Source organism: Fusarium tjaetaba (genome assembly GCF_013396195.1).
Source record: "Fusarium tjaetaba strain NRRL 66243 chromosome Unknown NRRL66243_c0000283, whole genome shotgun sequence".
Lineage (NCBI taxonomy): Eukaryota > Fungi > Ascomycota > Sordariomycetes > Hypocreales > Nectriaceae > Fusarium > Fusarium tjaetaba.
The window spans coordinates 39,455-56,550 of NW_023501479.1; the positions used below are offsets into that span (position 1 = coordinate 39,455).

Here is a 17,096-nt window from a genome sequence, read left to right on the forward strand (position 1 = left end):
CTGATCCCTGCCACTAAAATCTGTGGATTTTACCTCATTTTTGTACTTCCTCATTGCCGATGTACTACGGCACATTGAATCTGACCATATATACCAGGATCCCAGTCGTCTAGAACCTCTACACCCAATGGCACAGGCAGAAATACGAGGCAAGCGTGGTATCCGCTTGCTCTGCTATGATGGCGCGACGTAAGCATACGGAGATAAATGATCTCCCTTGATTCGGTACAGAAGAATGCATACGCAATACGACGAGCTAAGGCGCTTAGGCAGCCTCTTAAATAAAGGTTAAAACCAGTTTAGCTACCGGCTCCCCGCCGCAAATAGAACAAATTCACTGGTGACTATATCCAGGGCATCGGCCGCCTTTGTGGCTTTGCTGAACAACCCTGGTCTGACAGCTGATCGCTTCAATATGTCGGATATAAGGCTTGGCTGCATGATACTTGGGACTCTTCTAAAATACCTTGATCATCTTATTTGGCTTTTGCAATCTGACATCATCGCCCAAGTATGCAGAAACTTCAGTGTTGTTAATCATTCTGTGCCTACCGCTATCATAACTACTTCACATACACGGCATCCAGCACCGTCTGGAACCCTTTCTCGACCTCCTGTCTTCGCACGTTCCCCTTTGTAGCTGTTCTAGGAAGAGTCCCCCGTGGAACAACAACGATGTATCGCGTATCGTCGACTCGCTCATGTGTATACCTTCGCTTATGGAATGGGGTGATCCTCTTCAGGATATCCTCCTTCAACTGCTGCGTCGAACCCTCATTGTGACCTGGTAGGAGCTCTTCCTTCGGCTCAACAATTATAGTAGGACAAGGGCGTCCGACACCGACAGCAACCACGGCGCTGACAAGATCCTCGCCACAGGTTTCCATGACATTAGCTTCTATAGACATGGTATCGCATCGTAGGGAGGCTTCCATCTTGATCCAGTTGTCATTGCGTCCCCTGAAAAAGTACTTGCCAGGCTTGACCTCAACAAACAAGTCGCCTGAATGAAACTTGCCATCAGCGGACCTAAAGCTGGGGACTGGGCAGTTGGGCGCCTCAGGGGGTACAACCAGCTCAAGTAGTTGCTCACCCGACGCGAGCGTATCTCCGATGGGGATGAACTCCATTTTGGCAGCAGGGTGACACTCAAGGTAATCGTCGTTCTTCCTAGCATCTGTCATCAAAGCAAGGCCCATTTCTGTGGAACCAAAAACATTAAACATTGGGATCCCGTTCTTGCGCGCCCATTCCAAATCTGCAACATCGAGGGTCAACCCGCCAGAGCCTGCATTGTCAACCTTTTTCAGAGAAGCCAGGAGAGATGGATCTTTGCGTGCTTCATTGAACAGAGCAGATAGAGCAGGCGGGAACATGCACACACATGTCAAGCCATGCTCGTCAAGCATAGTGCGCACTTCAGGGACTGGAGCAGGGAGGGTACTTGGGATGATGATGCATGAGCCCTCTTTAGCGGCAATCCAGCTGAGGGCAGATCCGGCAAGGTGGCAGAAGCTTCCCCTATCGATCATCAGTACACTACCGCTTAGTGGCCCTCACGTTAGACTTACATATGGACACTAACCATCCTCTCTCTCTTCTTGTTTGACCACTCCTCAAAATATGTTGACATATTTAAGGTGTAGTCGACCCATCGCGCAGTAAGAGGTACGAGCTTCGGTATTCCTGAAATCGAGCCAGACGTGTGATAAATGAAGAGCACATCATCTTCATTGCTAGGATGCCAAGGGGCCACTGGCAGTTGTGTTGCATCGGTGTCGAAGTGGTTAGTGCCGGCTGGGAATGTTGGCACAGGGCTATCCTTCAAGAGAGAAGTGTTGTCTGGCTCGTGCAACAAGGCCACAGCATTGGACTTCTGCAGGAGCTCATAGATGACAGTAGGGTCTGTCATGCGCAGAGATAACAGCTGAGGGATGTATCCTGCCCAGTTGAGACCTTGGATGTGGACGGTATCGGAGTAGGCATAACCCCTCAACCTGAATTGGGAATCAGCTGATGATGCAGATTCACGATGACACCAACTCACCAGACACCGACAACCGCCCTGTCTTTGACACCTAGATTAGAAAGCTTGTCCTTCCAATACTTTGCCGTCTGTTTGACATCTCTCTCGAACTGAGCAAAGGAGACATCCTTGAAGTTTGTGCCTTGGGGAGACTGCTCTGGGATCTTGAACAGTGCCAGATATGGATGCCTCTTGACGCTCGCTTGAAGCCCAGAAGCCGGAGTCATAAAGGTAGTCATGATTATCGAATGTCTTGATATTGCTGATGAGTAACAGCCCAAAACTAGAGAAACCAACTGCCCTTTTATAGTCAACTAGTCCATCGACTGCCGCTCAACAAGCTCCCGGATAGATCGGTACGGCCCGTACAGGTTTCCTCGTCATTAATCTTCCTAAGCGGGAACAAGATCATCGAAGCAGTGCACCCGCATATACGGGTATGCATCGGAGGTGTCACGGCTCAAGTGATCTTCATAGAAAGGTTCCGGAACGGGACGAGTTACGATCTCTGAAACGGTTAAAAATCACGCGCATACCCATAAATTAGCTGCCGAAAGCTTATACAGGGCTCTGATTCCTCCTATAGGATGGCTAAATTAGGCGCTCGATGCGGTGTGGTTTTCGCATAATTAGCAGATGCGGATATGGCAACCCTTTTTCGGTTTCCATTACGTATACGAAATATGATGGTGATGGTTTCACGACGTCTTCTTGCCTTGCCGTATAACCGAGAGGGTGATCGGGAAATAGAATATTTTCCGGGTGGGTTATATTTACCCAAATGACTCGATCTGTAGTGTAACTCGAGTCAGGAAGATGGACCTCAAGAGGCTGGATCCTTGAAGAATCCTCAAGTCGCGAGCATGGAGGTCCATAACCGGAGGAGTAGAGCTCCACCAACATGGTCGCCTTAAGCATGACCTGAGAAGAATAAAAACAGTCCATGGAAAATAGATCGACTTCTTCTTGTCCGCGGACAAAATTTCAATTTCGATTGTGAAAAATGACAACTCTGGTTAATTACCTTCCTAAATCGAAAGCTGATGTCGGCGCGTTGTGATGACGAATGCAAGGATGCTCACGTGGCAACGCGTTAGCCTACTGGTTTCATTTTAACCATCGTCTCCTCTTCATCGAGTCATCATCAACAAACATCAAAATGGACAAGCACTCACTCAACCCGCCTGAATGGGCTGAGCCGCGCCGAAAGTCACGCATTAACAAATGGAAGCTCTTCGGCGCTGGTATCCTCACCGTCGCGGCATTCCATTGGCTTGCGCCTAGCTGCTCTCATCGCCACCAGCATTCTCATGGTCATGACCGCACGACTTACCCAGGCGAGCACATTGAGTGGAAGCCTTGCGGAGAGATCAGCAATCGCACTGTAGAGTGCAGCAAGATTGATGTGCCGATTGATCAGTTTCATCCTGACGCTAGCAACAAAACCTTCAATGTCCCCATCATTCGCATGCGGGGCAAAGAGGGAAGCAAGAACATCCTGCTCAACCCCGGTGGTCCTGGCGGCAGTGGCTTCGAGTTTCTCCACAGACGTGGAGAACAATTGAGTACTATTGTCGGTGACGGTTTCCATCTTGTGTCGTTTGATCCCCGCGGCATTAACTCCTCGTCTCCTCGCGCGTCATGCTATCCCAGCAAAGAAGCGCGTCAGCAACTTGGGTCAGTGCATGATATCGACATTGTCAAGGATGGCGCTGAGATTTATGCCTGGACGCATAATTATGTGAGAGCTTGTGAGGATACTATGGGCGAGCATGGGAAGTACATCAATACTCCTCAGACAGCTGCCGATATGAACAGTATTCTTGATGCTATTGGTCAGAAGGATATGTATTACTGGGGGTTCAGTTATGGAACTCTTCTCGGCCAAACTTACGCGACTCTATTCCCTGAGAGGTCTCACAGGGTCATCATCGATGGAGTTGTGAATCAATTCCTCTGGTATCAGGCTCGCTTCGATATGGAGGACCTAAATGACACAGAGAATGTCATGGATGGTCTGCTGAAGGAGTGCATCAAGTCTGGCGACGCATGCCCTCTTTCGCCCATGGCAGACTCTTGGGAAGGCCTCAAAGACAAATTCCTCTCTTTCGTTGGAGAGCTGAAGGAACAGCCGATGAACGTGTATGTCAATAACAGTGTTTACGGTCTTCTCGACTACCAGAAAATCTGGTATGGTGCACTGTTCCCAGTTCTATACAAGCCTCAGTTCTGGGGCACGTTTGCCGAGCGTATGGAGAAGCTCATGAACGGTAACGCGACTGAGGCTCTGATGGCCTATGGTCTGGATGATGGTGACGACAGTGATGCGCTCTACACGGTTTCGATGAACGATGGTCTCGCGGGACCTCTTCACTGGCCACAGGATCTGGACTCTCTGTTGGATATTGTTATGCCAACCTTTAACCGCAGCGTTTTCGCTCCCGATGATTTGGTTTACCTCTTTGCCAAGCAGCAATGGCGCATTCCCAAGACGCATAACTACGTTCCCCGCAACGGTGTTGAGACAGCACACCCTCTGCTCATTCTCACTACAACTTATGATCCAGTCTGTCCCCTCATCTCCGCTAGGTCAGCAGAAGCTGCATTCAAGGACTCAAAGATCGTCGAGGTCAAGGGATACGGCCATTGCTCTGTCGCAGTTCCATCGCTGTGCCTCGCTAAGCACGTCCGGGCCTTCCTCTACAATGGAACTATGCCTGCTAACGATGCTCAATGCGAGGTTGACGGCCCTTACTTCAAGCCCAATGGTACAGCGAGTGTCGTGAGCTTTGAGGACCCGGAGGATCAGGCGATTCATCTTGCACAGATGGAATTGGCGCGGGATCCTGAATGGCCACGCCGTGTGTAAATTTATCTCTCTTGCATATGCCTAAAGCTCAGTAGTCAATGCTATCGTATCTTTATTTTTATAGTCTGGCTTGGCCAATTGAACTTTTCGACCAATTTCTCAATTGCTATGACGTAGTGGATCCAAATTTTCATGTCTATCTGTACATCCACAATTGGCTTAGGGTAAGTTTGCCTCACCCTCAAGTTGGCGTTCTACCTACGCTTTCAATGTGCCTCACGGACGTAATATAGATGTAAAAACGCGTTATTCAATTGTACATTCACTTGAATTCGTGATCTTAGTAAATTTTATTCTTGAAGTCAGATTGTCGCTTTAAGCATATATCCTGTCTGACTCAACCATAGAACCTGCCCAGGACCAGATTCTTTTAGTTGTTTCACTCTAATGATATTCACAGAAAGGGATAATAAACGAAGCACAAGTGCAGGACTCTTCTTGTTCTATTATGCCCTAGTTATTATAGCGAACCGTTGCTCGGCATAGCACTTTCCCCGAGTAGAAGCTAGAGTGAATGGCAAAACTGGGGCGTATAACACGATATTAGAGCAAGAAAATCATGAATTGGTCGCGTGGCCCAATGGCAAGGCGTCTGACTACGAATCAGAAGATTCTGGGTTCGATCCCCAGCGTGATCATTCTTTCGCTCTTCACTACAGGTAGTGTAGTGGGGATTGATCTTTTTGCTATTCTATATTCAGATTCATGTAACAAGCGTTTTGCCCACTGGTTCTTCTCTTCTCATCTTTAGACCGTTGTAATTGAGTTTTGGCAAGAGTTTAAATCGTTCCATTTTGCTGAATATGGCATCTCGTGTTTTGTTAAACATAGCGATCGACAGATGAAAGTCACTTGCTTTATTAAACTTTCTTGCCGCGTACCTTAACTCTACCCACGGGCCATCGGCAACGGCTACTGTTACTCTGCAGTCCTCGTCTAGCTAGCCGCTAAGTACCAAGATTCAGGGGTGCAGCGATAAGAGACTCCGGGGTAAACCTTGCATACATGTCGCGTGCACAAGAGCTCTATAGTATGATGGTTCATTTCAAAGGCTGCCTCAGATCGCAACTTGGGCTCACGGAAACCCTCCAGCCAGTAGGCATATGCCATGTTTAAAGCAATCAGCTACTCTCAGTACCGTGGCCAGGACCTTGATCTCAACAGCTTTTCTTCATTTTACTAGTTTTTTTGGTCTTTAATACATTTTATCCTCCCAATCCAACACGAATCTCCCCAAAATAATCCTACAATCCTCTCTAGGCTAGTATAGCAAAGTCTCAAACGTACTGAAAAACACAGTTGCCGAAAGAGTTGACATTCTGGTCCCCAGGGCAGCCAGTGCAAGAGTTGGTCCAGACATTGCCGCTCTTGATACCGTCACTGCCGTATTGGCAGCTGTAAGTGCGGGTGCAGACCGAAGCCATGCCGACTTTCGGGTCGGCAAAGGTTAGCTCGGCGCTGGGGCAGATGAGAATCCCATTCTTCAAGTTCTGGCGAGGAGTGAGGCCTGGGAAAGCGGCGGCAACGCCGAGGAGGGTGATGAAGATGGTTGAAGTGAGGATTTGCATGGTGAAACTATTCTAGGTATCAGAGAATGCTGGTAAGAGCTACCGTTCTGGATTTCTTACGTTTGTGGACAGTGAGTTGAGATGAGTGATTCAATGAGCGTTGTGAGTGTGCAAATGGTTGTGAAACTGTGGAGTGGTTTGTATGTTCTGATCGTAGAGGAAGAGTTCATGTCATACTTAGTTTATATATTGTTCCTGACACTCTTATTAGAAACTAAATGCCGAGTTATCGTTCCGGAAAACGCCAGACACATACGTAATCCACAAGGTAGTATGCTAAGGGATTAGCAGATACTCATGCCAAGATGCTGTATCTCTTAACCTCACAGCATCAAGAGCTCGGACAACCGAGTTCCTATCAACATCCTAGTTGGGGTGAAAGTCGCAAGGCTTGTTCATAGGGAACAAAGAAGGATCATAGCCTAGTATTCATAGTGATGGATAGTTCATTTCTGATATTCTCTTCATGTGTTTCCTGTTTCATTATGTAAGTCTCTGAGCAGTCATTTTTAAATATTAGACTTGCTAGAGTGAATGCCTCTGCATTTTACTATGTGTTGATACATGAGACGAATACATCTTGTGTATGATATTAACCTTCGGGAACCTCGGACTGACCGGTAAGGATCGGCGTGGTATCGTGGACTGCTCGTATTTGTTTCCATAGATCGCCTCATAGGACCCTCTAGAAGGAATAACCTTATTTAACATCTAAGTTCACAATATGAAACACTGGGATTAGCATATCTTGCATCAATTATCCCCACCGCCATTCGTGGACAATTCGTCAAGCTAGTTTAACTTTGTTTCTAGAAATATCTCGTATCACCCGAAGGTTAATGCTCCTAGCAATAGTGATATGAAACATATGCGGTATATTTTATCATACGGCTAGGATCGGCTTGGTGATCCTCTAAATAGGGTTTCGACTTTGATTGCTACCTGTTCCTGGCCTGATCCCTACAACGCTTAATTTCCTCCTTCCATTCTCAGATAGGATCTACGTCATCCTGTCAACCTTAAGTTCAAGTCGTAAGACGACGATATCCTCTATACGTCCCTAGAGCTCCTCTCTTGCGACTGCCGAACACTTGCCGCTTGATGATATATTCGAGAAAGTTTGATAGAAGGATTTCTAAGGACCATGAGTAAGTGTTGCCTTCCTGATTGAGGTAGATGTCTCAAGATAAACTCAGCCTCGACGATGATCATCGTATCACTTTTACTTGCGGAGTCTTGGAATCGTCACATCTCCTGTCTAAGCTATCTCCTTGGCGTCTATGATGCCGAAAGACGACCAAAATCTGTCTAAAAATGCCGAAGAGCGATTATCCAGCTGTACGACGAGATGGGTCACTCGTGAGAATAGTTGCCAGGCAACATTCAGGAGAACTAGGCAAGTCTTGACGAGACATGTAATTCGACAGGTTTAAACGGTTGGCGTTGTTAACAGCTACTTGTGAGTAGTCCAACAAAATAAGTATAAGAAGGGATCACCCATTCACAAACCGACATTCTTCTCTCATTATTACCATCATCACCTCCATCCATCTTCCCTTAAGAGCTTTCACTCAACACAATTATCAAAATGCTTGTTACCAAGATCATCTTCTGGGCCTTTGCCACCGCAACTGCCTCTGCTCTCCTTACCGTTAAGGATGTAGCCGCCAAGTTCGGTATCTCAGAAACCGACATCAACGAGATTCTATCTACGTCCGATGTCTCAACCATCAACGTCGACAAATGGGCTGACTTCCTTGACGTCAGCGTCAAAGACATCAAGTCTTGGCTACAGTCTGATAAAGTCGCTGCCCTTGAGGACGTCAAGAAGAACCTCAAAACTTACATGGAATCTGACGCCAAGATTGAGAAGCGTCAGGACAACCGCCAGAAACTGCAGCAGGAAATCGACTCCAAGATCGCTCAGTATCGTTCTGAACATGAGGATGACCACAGACGTCGACTGGCTGGCTGTCCCTCTGTTCGCTGTGGTGTCTGCGGCGCTGGGTTGACTGTCGCTTACGTTGCTGCCCTTACTGCCTGTGGAGCTGCTGCTGCTACTGAGGAAGCTATTTCTGCTGGCACTCTTACGCCTGCGGCTGTTGTTACTCTCGGTGCTTGCGTTTCGGGTGCCCACGCCACATATGTTGGTGGCTGGACCTTCTGTCTCGGCATGAAGGACTAGAAGAGTTGTTGGCAAGCAGTGTTGTCTGCGGTCAGCTTCGACTGTGAGACTCCACGACGGCAATGATAGGGGGCTTTATCCATCAGAAGTCATGCGGCGGAGCTTTCGGGTCTTTTTACATTGCTGTGGGATAAGTAGGATCACTGTCGATGGCTGCTGATAACTGATGTGGATGGAGGTCTTTTGTTTGTTTGTCTTTCTCTACAGTCGTTACTCTTTGTATGCTTTAGAGTGCAGTCTCTGCATTTTACAGTTTCTACCGCCGTACTATCAATATTGAAAGGGCCTTTTCTCAACTACAACCAATCTATTTGTCAGCCTCTGGAAAACAGAATCTCTGGTCATTACCCAACGGCGCCAATTTTGGACGCCGTGAAGGTGAATACCAATCGCAATGCCATTCCTCCATATCAAATGGGCGTCTGCATAAACCGTAGCTCCAGTGTACTTACTCGGTCAGGGTAGCAGCACTCCAAATGACGGCTCTACTTTTGGGCCCGGGAAGGGGAAACGTCATAGTCACGACCCTACCAGACCGTCATCTATAGAGGTCTAGCCCGCTTACGTATCTACAGTGAAGGGTAGCAGCACTCTTCTTGGCGGTGCTACTATTGGATGCCGAAAATCATCTCGGAATACCGGCACCTCTAACAAGGATGATCCCCCACAAGTTCGGGTTAGACCAAACCATGGGGTCCGCTCGCCTGTAATTCCCCGCAAACCTGGAGTCTGGGGAAAACATTTAAATAATTGATGCCAAGTCCATGCTGTTGCTGCCATATGCATAACGCCAAGCTTAATAAGCCTTCATAGTCTTATTTGAATCAAACAGCTCAATATGGACTTTAAGGCTGAGCACGAGGAGATGGACCATCCCGAACAGAACGTTGAGCACAATGCGCGTCTCACCAGGAGAGTTTTGTTCAAGACAGACACGCGGTAAGTTTATCCATTCATCATCCGTCATCGGGCGCGTCACCAACTGATCACGTTACCTAGAGTACTACCATCCCTTGCACTGTTGTTTCTGTGCTCCTTTCTCGACAGGACGAATGTCGGCAACGCGAAAATTATCGGCATGGAGAAAGATCTAGGTCTCACCAACCTACAGTACTCTCAAGGCCTGGCCGTCTTCTACGCCACCTACGTCTTCAGTGAGCTGCCCAGTAATCTGGTCCTCAAGAAGGTGTCGCCCAGGATCTGGCTGCCCACTCTGACAGTGGTCTGGGGAATCATCACCATGTGTCTTGGTTTCGTGAGCAACTTCGCTAGCTTCGCAGCTGTACGAGCCTTATTGGGTGTCGCAGAAGGTGGTTTACTACCTGGAATGGTCCTCTATCTCTCCAGCATATACACACGCGGTGAACTGGCACTGCGAATTGGCATCTTTTACACGGCAGCATCGCTTTCTGGAGCCTTTGGAGGTGAGTTATCTGGGGTGGTCAACCTAATTTGCTTACCTGACACCATAAAGGCTTGCTTGCTCGTGGACTTGCTGCCATCGGGCCACGAGGTGGCTTGGAAGGTTGGCGATGGATTCTGATCATTGAGGGACTAATGGTTGGTCTTGGTTTCCACAACTTTTAGGACTTCGAATTAACATTATCATAGACTGTCGCTGCTGGATCGATCGTGTTCTTCACCCTACCAAACAACCTAACAACCGCACGATATTTTACACCAGAGGAGAGAGAATGGGCCGTGAAGCGTCTGGAACAAGACCGCGGTACAACGTAAGTTCTCGTGACATCTTGATGACCAGCTGATTTGACGGCCTTTTATAGCATGGCATCAGAGCTAGACGAGAAGTTCAGCTGGGGTGAAGTGCGCCGTGGAGTCTTCAATGTCCAAGTTTGGCTTACATCTACTGCTTACTTTGCAATTCTCGCCGGTCTTTACTCATTCGGCCTCTTCGTATGTATCATTGTCTCCATCTGATTGTACATGACTGAATGTTCTAGCTTCCGACCATTGTCAACGACCTCCACATTGCATCAAGCGCCAACCAGGCTCAACTCTGGAGTGTAATTCCATACGCAGTCGCTACCCCCGTTACAGGTAAGTGAAGTACATCCGCTCTCATAGCCCCCAACTAACCTGCGTCTGCCTTCAGTTCTCGTTGCGTTTATATCCGATCGAACAAAAGTCCGCGGTCTCATCATTCTTGTCGTTTTGCCAATCGCCATTGTTGGCTACGCCGTTATTGCAAACGTACAGGCAGCCAACACTCGGTTCGCGATGACGTGTTTGATGGCCTTGGGCATGTACGCTTCTGTCCCCTGCATCTTGGTCTGGAACTCGAACAACTCAGCCGGCCACTACAAGAGAGCTACTACCTCTGCGTTGCAGCTGGCTGTAGCAAACTGTGGTGGCTTCGTTGCCAGTAAGACTTCCCTCCATCATACCTGCTGAAGGTAGATCGTCAATCATGGGATCTAACCTCTGTCATAGGTTTCGTTTATCCTTCGAAGGATGGTCCGCTATACCATAGAGGACACAGAGTAATCTTAGGGTTGCTATGCTATGCGTGGGTCGCGTAAGTGTATCCAATAACTGGCTGTTGTACATGCACATTATCTAACTCATTGGCCTCACAGTGTTTTTCTCAATGTACTTTGGTGTGCAAAGACCAACCGAGACAAGAAGAACGGAAAGCACAACCAATTTACTGGTTACGGAGATGATCGAGACCCAGAGTTCAAAATGGTCATGTAAACAGACGCATGAGTTTGAGAATTACCAATACAAGACAGTTTCGAGATACATCAGTTCACAAGCGGTGAATAAATCTATAGACATAAATAATGAGTTACAAGATCTGTTGGCAGCACATGTTTATACTTTGGACTTGTAACAATGAATCACCTGAGGCTGGCAATACACACTCAGTCCCCGTCGACCCCATTCTCCACCAACACCACTCTCCTTATGACCAGCAAGATGCGCTTGAGGTAGAGGCTTCTCAAAGCTATTGATCCAAATAGTGCCAGCCTCGATGCGGTCTGCTAACCGCTGGGCATGATCAACGTCCTTTGACCAGACAGCTCCTCCGAGACCAGATAGTGTGTTATTGGCTCGCTTGATAACCTCGTCTTCAGTCTTCCACTTCATCAGTGGAACAATAGGGCCTGTGAAACTATTAATAACTTATCGAAATGATTGGGGTTGCAAGTCTTACCGAAGGCTTCATGTGTAACGACGAGGGCGTCATCGGGAGGATTGTCGATAATGGCAGGCTTGATGACGAAGCTGTCTCCAGTGTCATTTGGCTTCTCGCCCAGCGCGAAACAGTGCCCGTTCTCGATTGAATCTTGGAAGAAGCCCTTCACAATATTATACTGCATCTCGTTCTGAATCGGACCCAGCATAATGCCGGGCTCGAGTGTTGACGTGGGCGCAACCTTCCATTCCTTGACTGTATTGACCATTGTCTCCAGGAACTCGTCGTAGATATCTTCGTGGACAAAAACACGTTTGCTAGCAACGCAAAGTTGACCTGAGTTCATGAAAGACCCGATCGCCACTTGTGGTGCCACGATTTTCGGATCGACATCTGGACAAACAATACTCGCGCTGTTGCCTCCAAGCTCTAATGTGACGGGCTTTAGAAGATTTCCAGCCACCTGCGCGATCTTCTTTCCTGTCGCAGTTGAGCCGGTAAATGTGATCTTGTCGACGCCAGGATGTTGACATAATGTAGGTCCCAGCTTATCGTCGCCGTTGAGGGCTTGGAGAACGCCGGCTGGGAAAACTCCTTGGAGTAGTTCGACGACCTTCAAGATGGAGTAGGGCGTAAATGGCGAAGGCTTTACGATGATCGTGTTTCCAGTTATAAGGGCTGCGGCGACCTTGGCGATAGAGAGGACGAGGGGATAATTCCAGGGACAGATAGCGGCGATGACACCTAGTGGCTTCTCTCGGATCGTTAATCGTAGTTCGTCGTCATCTTGGATCACTTGCTCTTGAAGTGGCTCCTGGTTCGCTGTACTTTGTTAGGTCGGCATTTTCTTTAGCGACGACTTGACTTACCATTAAATTGTAAGAAGTTGATCGAATGCTCAACTTCCATGGTGGCAAACTGAATCTGCAAGGGTCAGAACCGCCGAGCTCGCTCAAGTCACGGTGCCACTTACAGGCTTTCCTCCTTCCTTTGTTATCAACTGTGCCAATGCAGGCTTATGATAGATCAGGACATCTCGAGCATCAAGGAGGGCATTCTGTCGCTCCGACCACGATGTCTTTGACCACTGTGTGAAGGCAGTTTTGGCTGCAGAAACTGCGTTCTCGATGTCGTCGGACGATGCAACTGGGACATCCCAGAGCTTTTGTCTTGTTGATGGATCTGTTCCCTGTGTCACTTTTCCAGTGACGGAAGTTCCGTTTACGGTATTGACAAATGAAGTGAACTCTTCCATTTTGGCTATCAAAAGCTGAGTGTTAGAATGAGCTTTGGCAAGAAAATGAGATGGTACTTGTGACTTACAGACACCGAAGCTCAAATTAAATATTGAGATAACCCACTTGATTCCAAACATGAACAAAGTACCGGATGAGAGTTCGGCAGTTGATGCGGGACTTTGAAATGCGGAGATCATTCTTGAAGAAGTCAAGTCGGAGGGGAAGATCTCTTCCCCAAGTTCCCCAACCGAGGCTACTAATGGGATCCCACATGAACTATGTTTGTTTTAGCTTAGCTGAGGGATAAGTACCTGCGTTTGGGTCACCAGATCTCAAGAACAAGATAAGAGTCAATATTGCCTGCATGAAGTCGGCTATTGAGCATCTGGAATTGCCGTGCCTTATTCACAGAACTGGCAGCAAAACCCTGTTCGGATTCACCATACAATATCTCGTGGCAGAACATGCCACCAGAGTGATCTACCATTCATGACGTCTCTATCGCGAAGGCGGTAGAGCTTTCTACTGGTAGTGGATGATTTATAAACACTCCCGGTGGGATAATTTAGAGTTTAGAGTCAATCGGTGGAGATGCGGGGAGGATATTTGCGGGTGTACGTACCTGGACAGGAGGCCCGACATGCTGTCTCAACGTGAAATCTAATGGGTTGCTTACCCAAGCTCCGTATAGCCTCAATTCCGTATCACTACATACCAGACCTTCGAATGGTAGTCTCTAGCGGGAAAAAGATTGGCCTTCGGGCTGCATTACTCCGAGATGCAAGTCATCATTCCCCAAGAGAAGCTTGGCAAGGCTGCCTACAGCCTGATTTTACCATTGTCTGTGAGTGGTGAAAGATAAGCCACAAATATGCAGAGGAGGCAGCATGAGTGCGTAAGCGTGAGATCGTTTGCCAACATCGCGCTTTAGGCATCACAAGTCCTTACTTGACAGATCTCTTGCGCCTTCGATCCCGTTGTTGTTAGCCCCACATCAAGACCATTGTCTACACATAGCCAAAGGCAACCGAAAATCCATCACCATGTCAGAGCAAGGCGAGAGTAAATCATTGATCGATGAGCTCGATTCCTTCATCGACATAGCTCGGGAAGTTGTGGAGGTAGCACCACCAGACGAGCCCGATCGCATCATCTGGCTTCACGAGCTGGGAAACACTCTACGCCGCCGCTTCAGCGTTACTGGGGTACTCACTGATCTCGAAGATTCAATCAAGGTCGGGCAAGAAGCAATCGATACCGCTCCGAATGATTACATCCATCGAGGCGCTCTCCTGGACAGCCTCGGTGTTTACTTGTCGATCCGATTCGCTCAAATTGGATCACTACCTGATCTCGAACGAGCTATTCAAGTCACACGGCATGCAATCGATGTGGCAGCTGACTCAGATGGTAAAGCCTTCCGGCTGACTCACTTGGCAAATCACCTTGGGGAGCGCTACGAGAGAACAGGATCTTCTATAGATCTTGAAGAGGCGATAGAAGTAGCCCAGCCAGCCGTGGACTTGGATCCGCTCGATAGTCCGAGGAGACCAAGGCGACTTAATACTCTTGCAAACCAGCTACACGAACGATATGGAAGAACCGGGATTCTTGCAGAGCTCAACAGAGTTATTGACATATGTCGTGGTATCACCGAAGCTGCTGCTGAGGGCTCATCCGATCAAGCTCTCTTCAAGTCCAACTTTGCTGGTCATCTTGGAGACCGCTACCTCAGGACAGGCAACACGAATGACCTTGATGAAGCAATTCAACTCGGACAAGAGGCATTGACCACCCTGCCACTAGGACACGCAGATATCTCAAGTCTTTCGAGCAACCTCTCCATCTGGCTCGCTAAGCGGTACGTACGAAACCGAGAAACGAGTGATGTTGAAGAGGCTATCAAGATGGGGCACCAATCCATTGCTGTCGCTCAACCAGGAAACCCCAGTCTAGCTCAGTACATGAGCAATCTCGCAGACTGTTATTGGAATCGCCACACCTTGAATAACTGTATGGATGACTTTGATGCTGCCGTAAATCTCTATCGGTCTGCTCTGGATCACTCCAATTCCAACATCCAGACAGGAATCGCTGCTGGAAAGGCTCTCTTTGAGACATTTGCACACACTTCTCGTTGGCAGCATGCTCTTTATGCTTCTCAAGCAACCTTCGATTTACTGCCTCAACTGACACCGAGGTCCCTCGGCTTCGCCGACAAGCAGCGTATGTTGGGCCGAATAGTAGACCTTGCTTGCGATACCGCAGCAGTGGCACTTCACGCTGGCAAGGAACCCTTTTTTGCACTAAGCGTACTTGAAAGGGGTCGCGGAGTACTTGCTGCGGCAATTCAACAGATCCGCGTTGATGTTCTCGACCTCGAAGATGTCCACCCTGAACTGGCTAGACGATTTCAGGAACTCAGTCAGGTGCTTGATGCGCCAATTCGGAGTGTCGACTCGGCTTCAGCACAGGCAATCGCAAATCGCCGAGGCGAGGCAAGCACCGAATTAGAGAGCCTCATTATTGAGATTCGCAAACATCCGGGATTCAGTGACTTCCTGGAATCACCAAGTGAGGATGAAATTCGAGCCGCAGCCAGTCTAGGACCTATCATAGTTATCAACCTAAGCAAGTTTCGCTGCGACGCCATCCTTGTCGAACAACATCAAATCAGGTCCTTACCGTTACCTAATTTGACCATGGACAAAATGAATGAGAAAGAGAGCCAAGGTTCATTGACGAGCCCTTCCATGCTGGAATGGCTTTGGGATGTAGTTGCTGGCCCTATTCTGCAGGCCCTAGGTATTTCGAACCACCGGTCAGGCGATGACTGGCCTCACATCTGGTGGATCCCAACTGGTAGACTGAGTAGACTCCCTTTCCACGCCTTTGGACATCATTATCCAGGATCGACCGAAACAGTGCTGGATAGAGTCATCTCATCGTACAGTTCATCGATTCAAGCACTTATCAATGGCCGAAAGCTTCGCTCAGATCCCACCCAGGACAAAGCTGTTTTAGTAACTATGGAAGATACTACTGAACAAATCAAGCTTCCCTTCGTCAAAGAAGAGGTATCGGGTATTGCCAAGCTCTGCAAGTCAATGAACCTCCAGTCTTGCGTTGCTGACCAGCACAAACAAGCGATTTTGGACGAACTTCAAAATTGCAAGATCTTTCACTTTGCTGGCCATGGTAAGACGGATGGCAATCCTTCTCAAAGTGGGCTGCTTCTCAGTGATGGCTTATTGAAAGTACCTGAACTTATGGACATCAATCTTCGGGAAAACGCACCATTCTTGGCATATCTTTCAGCTTGCGGGACAGGTCAGATTGGAGGGAACGCTTTCTTTGACGAGAGCATCCACCTCATCAGCGCATGCCAATTAGCGGGATTTCGGCATGTAGTCGGTACACTCTGGGAAGTCAGCGATAAGTCATGTGTTGAGATATCACAGAATGTGTATGAGTCGATAAGGGATGAAGGGTTCTCAGACGGATCTGTTTGCTGGGGTCTGCACAAAGCTATGAGGCGGCTCCGAGATACGTGGTTAAGTACACTAGAGCACCGCCAGGGCCAGATAGATTACATTGGAGGTGACGGGACATGGTCCAGAGACACCTTATCTTATAATAAGCATCGTGTTTAAAATTATTATATATTAATCTTATAAACTTAATTAACTTTATATTCTCTTAGCTATTAAAGCTTCTAGTTACCTAGATATAACTTACCTTAGTAAAAGTATTAATACTTTAACTTTTTAATTTAATTTAAGTAACTTAATTAATAAAACCTTTAATAGTTATTAAATAACTTTAAGAAAGATTATATTATTTATATTTATAGCTTATAGCTTAACTTTATAGGCTACTGTTATTTATAGAGAAGACATAACTAGCTCAGTCCTAGGCTATAAATTTTATCCGTAATAAGTTATATTAACCGTATTTCTCAAGTGCAGTTACGGCCTTCAGCTACAGAGAGCGATTAACATAATAGCTTGCTTATTGAAGTTCGGGTCCCTGTGGCAGCCTCTGTTTAAA

At 47.7% G+C, this 17,096-nt stretch overlaps 7 protein-coding genes across 7 annotated transcripts; 4 read left to right on the top strand and 3 right to left on the bottom strand.

Annotated features, from left to right (window-relative positions):
• Window positions 1–563: 563 nt before the first annotated feature.
• FTJAE_11550 (uncharacterized protein) lies at window positions 564–2,265 on the bottom strand (the record flags this gene model as incomplete). Its single annotated transcript, XM_037344504.1, has 3 exons — window positions 564–1,521; window positions 1,572–1,997; window positions 2,048–2,265. 3 exons carry the CDS (start codon window positions 2,263–2,265, stop codon window positions 564–566), a joined length of 1,602 nt encoding a protein of 533 aa, XP_037201411.1.
• Window positions 2,266–3,185: 920 nt separating this feature from the next.
• Window positions 3,186–4,895, top strand: FTJAE_11551 (uncharacterized protein; the record flags this gene model as incomplete). The annotated part of the gene is made up of 1 exon (XM_037344505.1): window positions 3,186–4,895. One exon carries the CDS (start codon window positions 3,186–3,188, stop codon window positions 4,893–4,895), a length of 1,710 nt encoding a protein of 569 aa, XP_037201412.1.
• A 1,277-nt stretch (window positions 4,896–6,172) lies between these two features.
• Window positions 6,173–6,463, bottom strand: FTJAE_11552 (uncharacterized protein; the record flags this gene model as incomplete). Its single annotated transcript, XM_037344506.1, has 1 exon — window positions 6,173–6,463. The coding sequence occupies one exon, from the start codon at window positions 6,461–6,463 to the stop codon at window positions 6,173–6,175; it is 291 nt and encodes a 96-aa protein (XP_037201413.1).
• A 1,588-nt stretch (window positions 6,464–8,051) lies between these two features.
• On the top strand, window positions 8,052–8,648 carry FTJAE_11553 (uncharacterized protein; the record flags this gene model as incomplete). Its single annotated transcript, XM_037344507.1, has 1 exon — window positions 8,052–8,648. The coding sequence occupies one exon, from the start codon at window positions 8,052–8,054 to the stop codon at window positions 8,646–8,648; it is 597 nt and encodes a 198-aa protein (XP_037201414.1).
• Window positions 8,649–9,486: 838 nt separating this feature from the next.
• Window positions 9,487–11,363, top strand: FTJAE_11554 (major facilitator superfamily transporter; the record flags this gene model as incomplete). The annotated part of the gene is made up of 9 exons (XM_037344508.1): window positions 9,487–9,587; window positions 9,696–10,072; window positions 10,123–10,208; window positions 10,260–10,381; window positions 10,433–10,562; window positions 10,610–10,706; window positions 10,762–11,031; window positions 11,100–11,184; window positions 11,246–11,363. The coding sequence occupies 9 exons, from the start codon at window positions 9,487–9,489 to the stop codon at window positions 11,361–11,363; spliced, it is 1,386 nt and encodes a 461-aa protein (XP_037201415.1).
• Window positions 11,364–11,483: 120 nt separating this feature from the next.
• FTJAE_11555 (aldehyde dehydrogenase (NAD+) mitochondrial) lies at window positions 11,484–13,063 on the bottom strand (the record flags this gene model as incomplete). The annotated part of the gene is made up of 4 exons (XM_037344509.1): window positions 11,484–11,776; window positions 11,827–12,630; window positions 12,678–12,732; window positions 12,782–13,063. The coding sequence occupies 4 exons, from the start codon at window positions 13,061–13,063 to the stop codon at window positions 11,484–11,486; spliced, it is 1,434 nt and encodes a 477-aa protein (XP_037201416.1).
• A 1,026-nt stretch (window positions 13,064–14,089) lies between these two features.
• On the top strand, window positions 14,090–16,699 carry FTJAE_11556 (30S ribosomal S17P protein; the record flags this gene model as incomplete). Its single annotated transcript, XM_037344510.1, has 1 exon — window positions 14,090–16,699. One exon carries the CDS (start codon window positions 14,090–14,092, stop codon window positions 16,697–16,699), a length of 2,610 nt encoding a protein of 869 aa, XP_037201417.1.
• Between the last annotated feature and the right edge of the window lie 397 nt (window positions 16,700–17,096).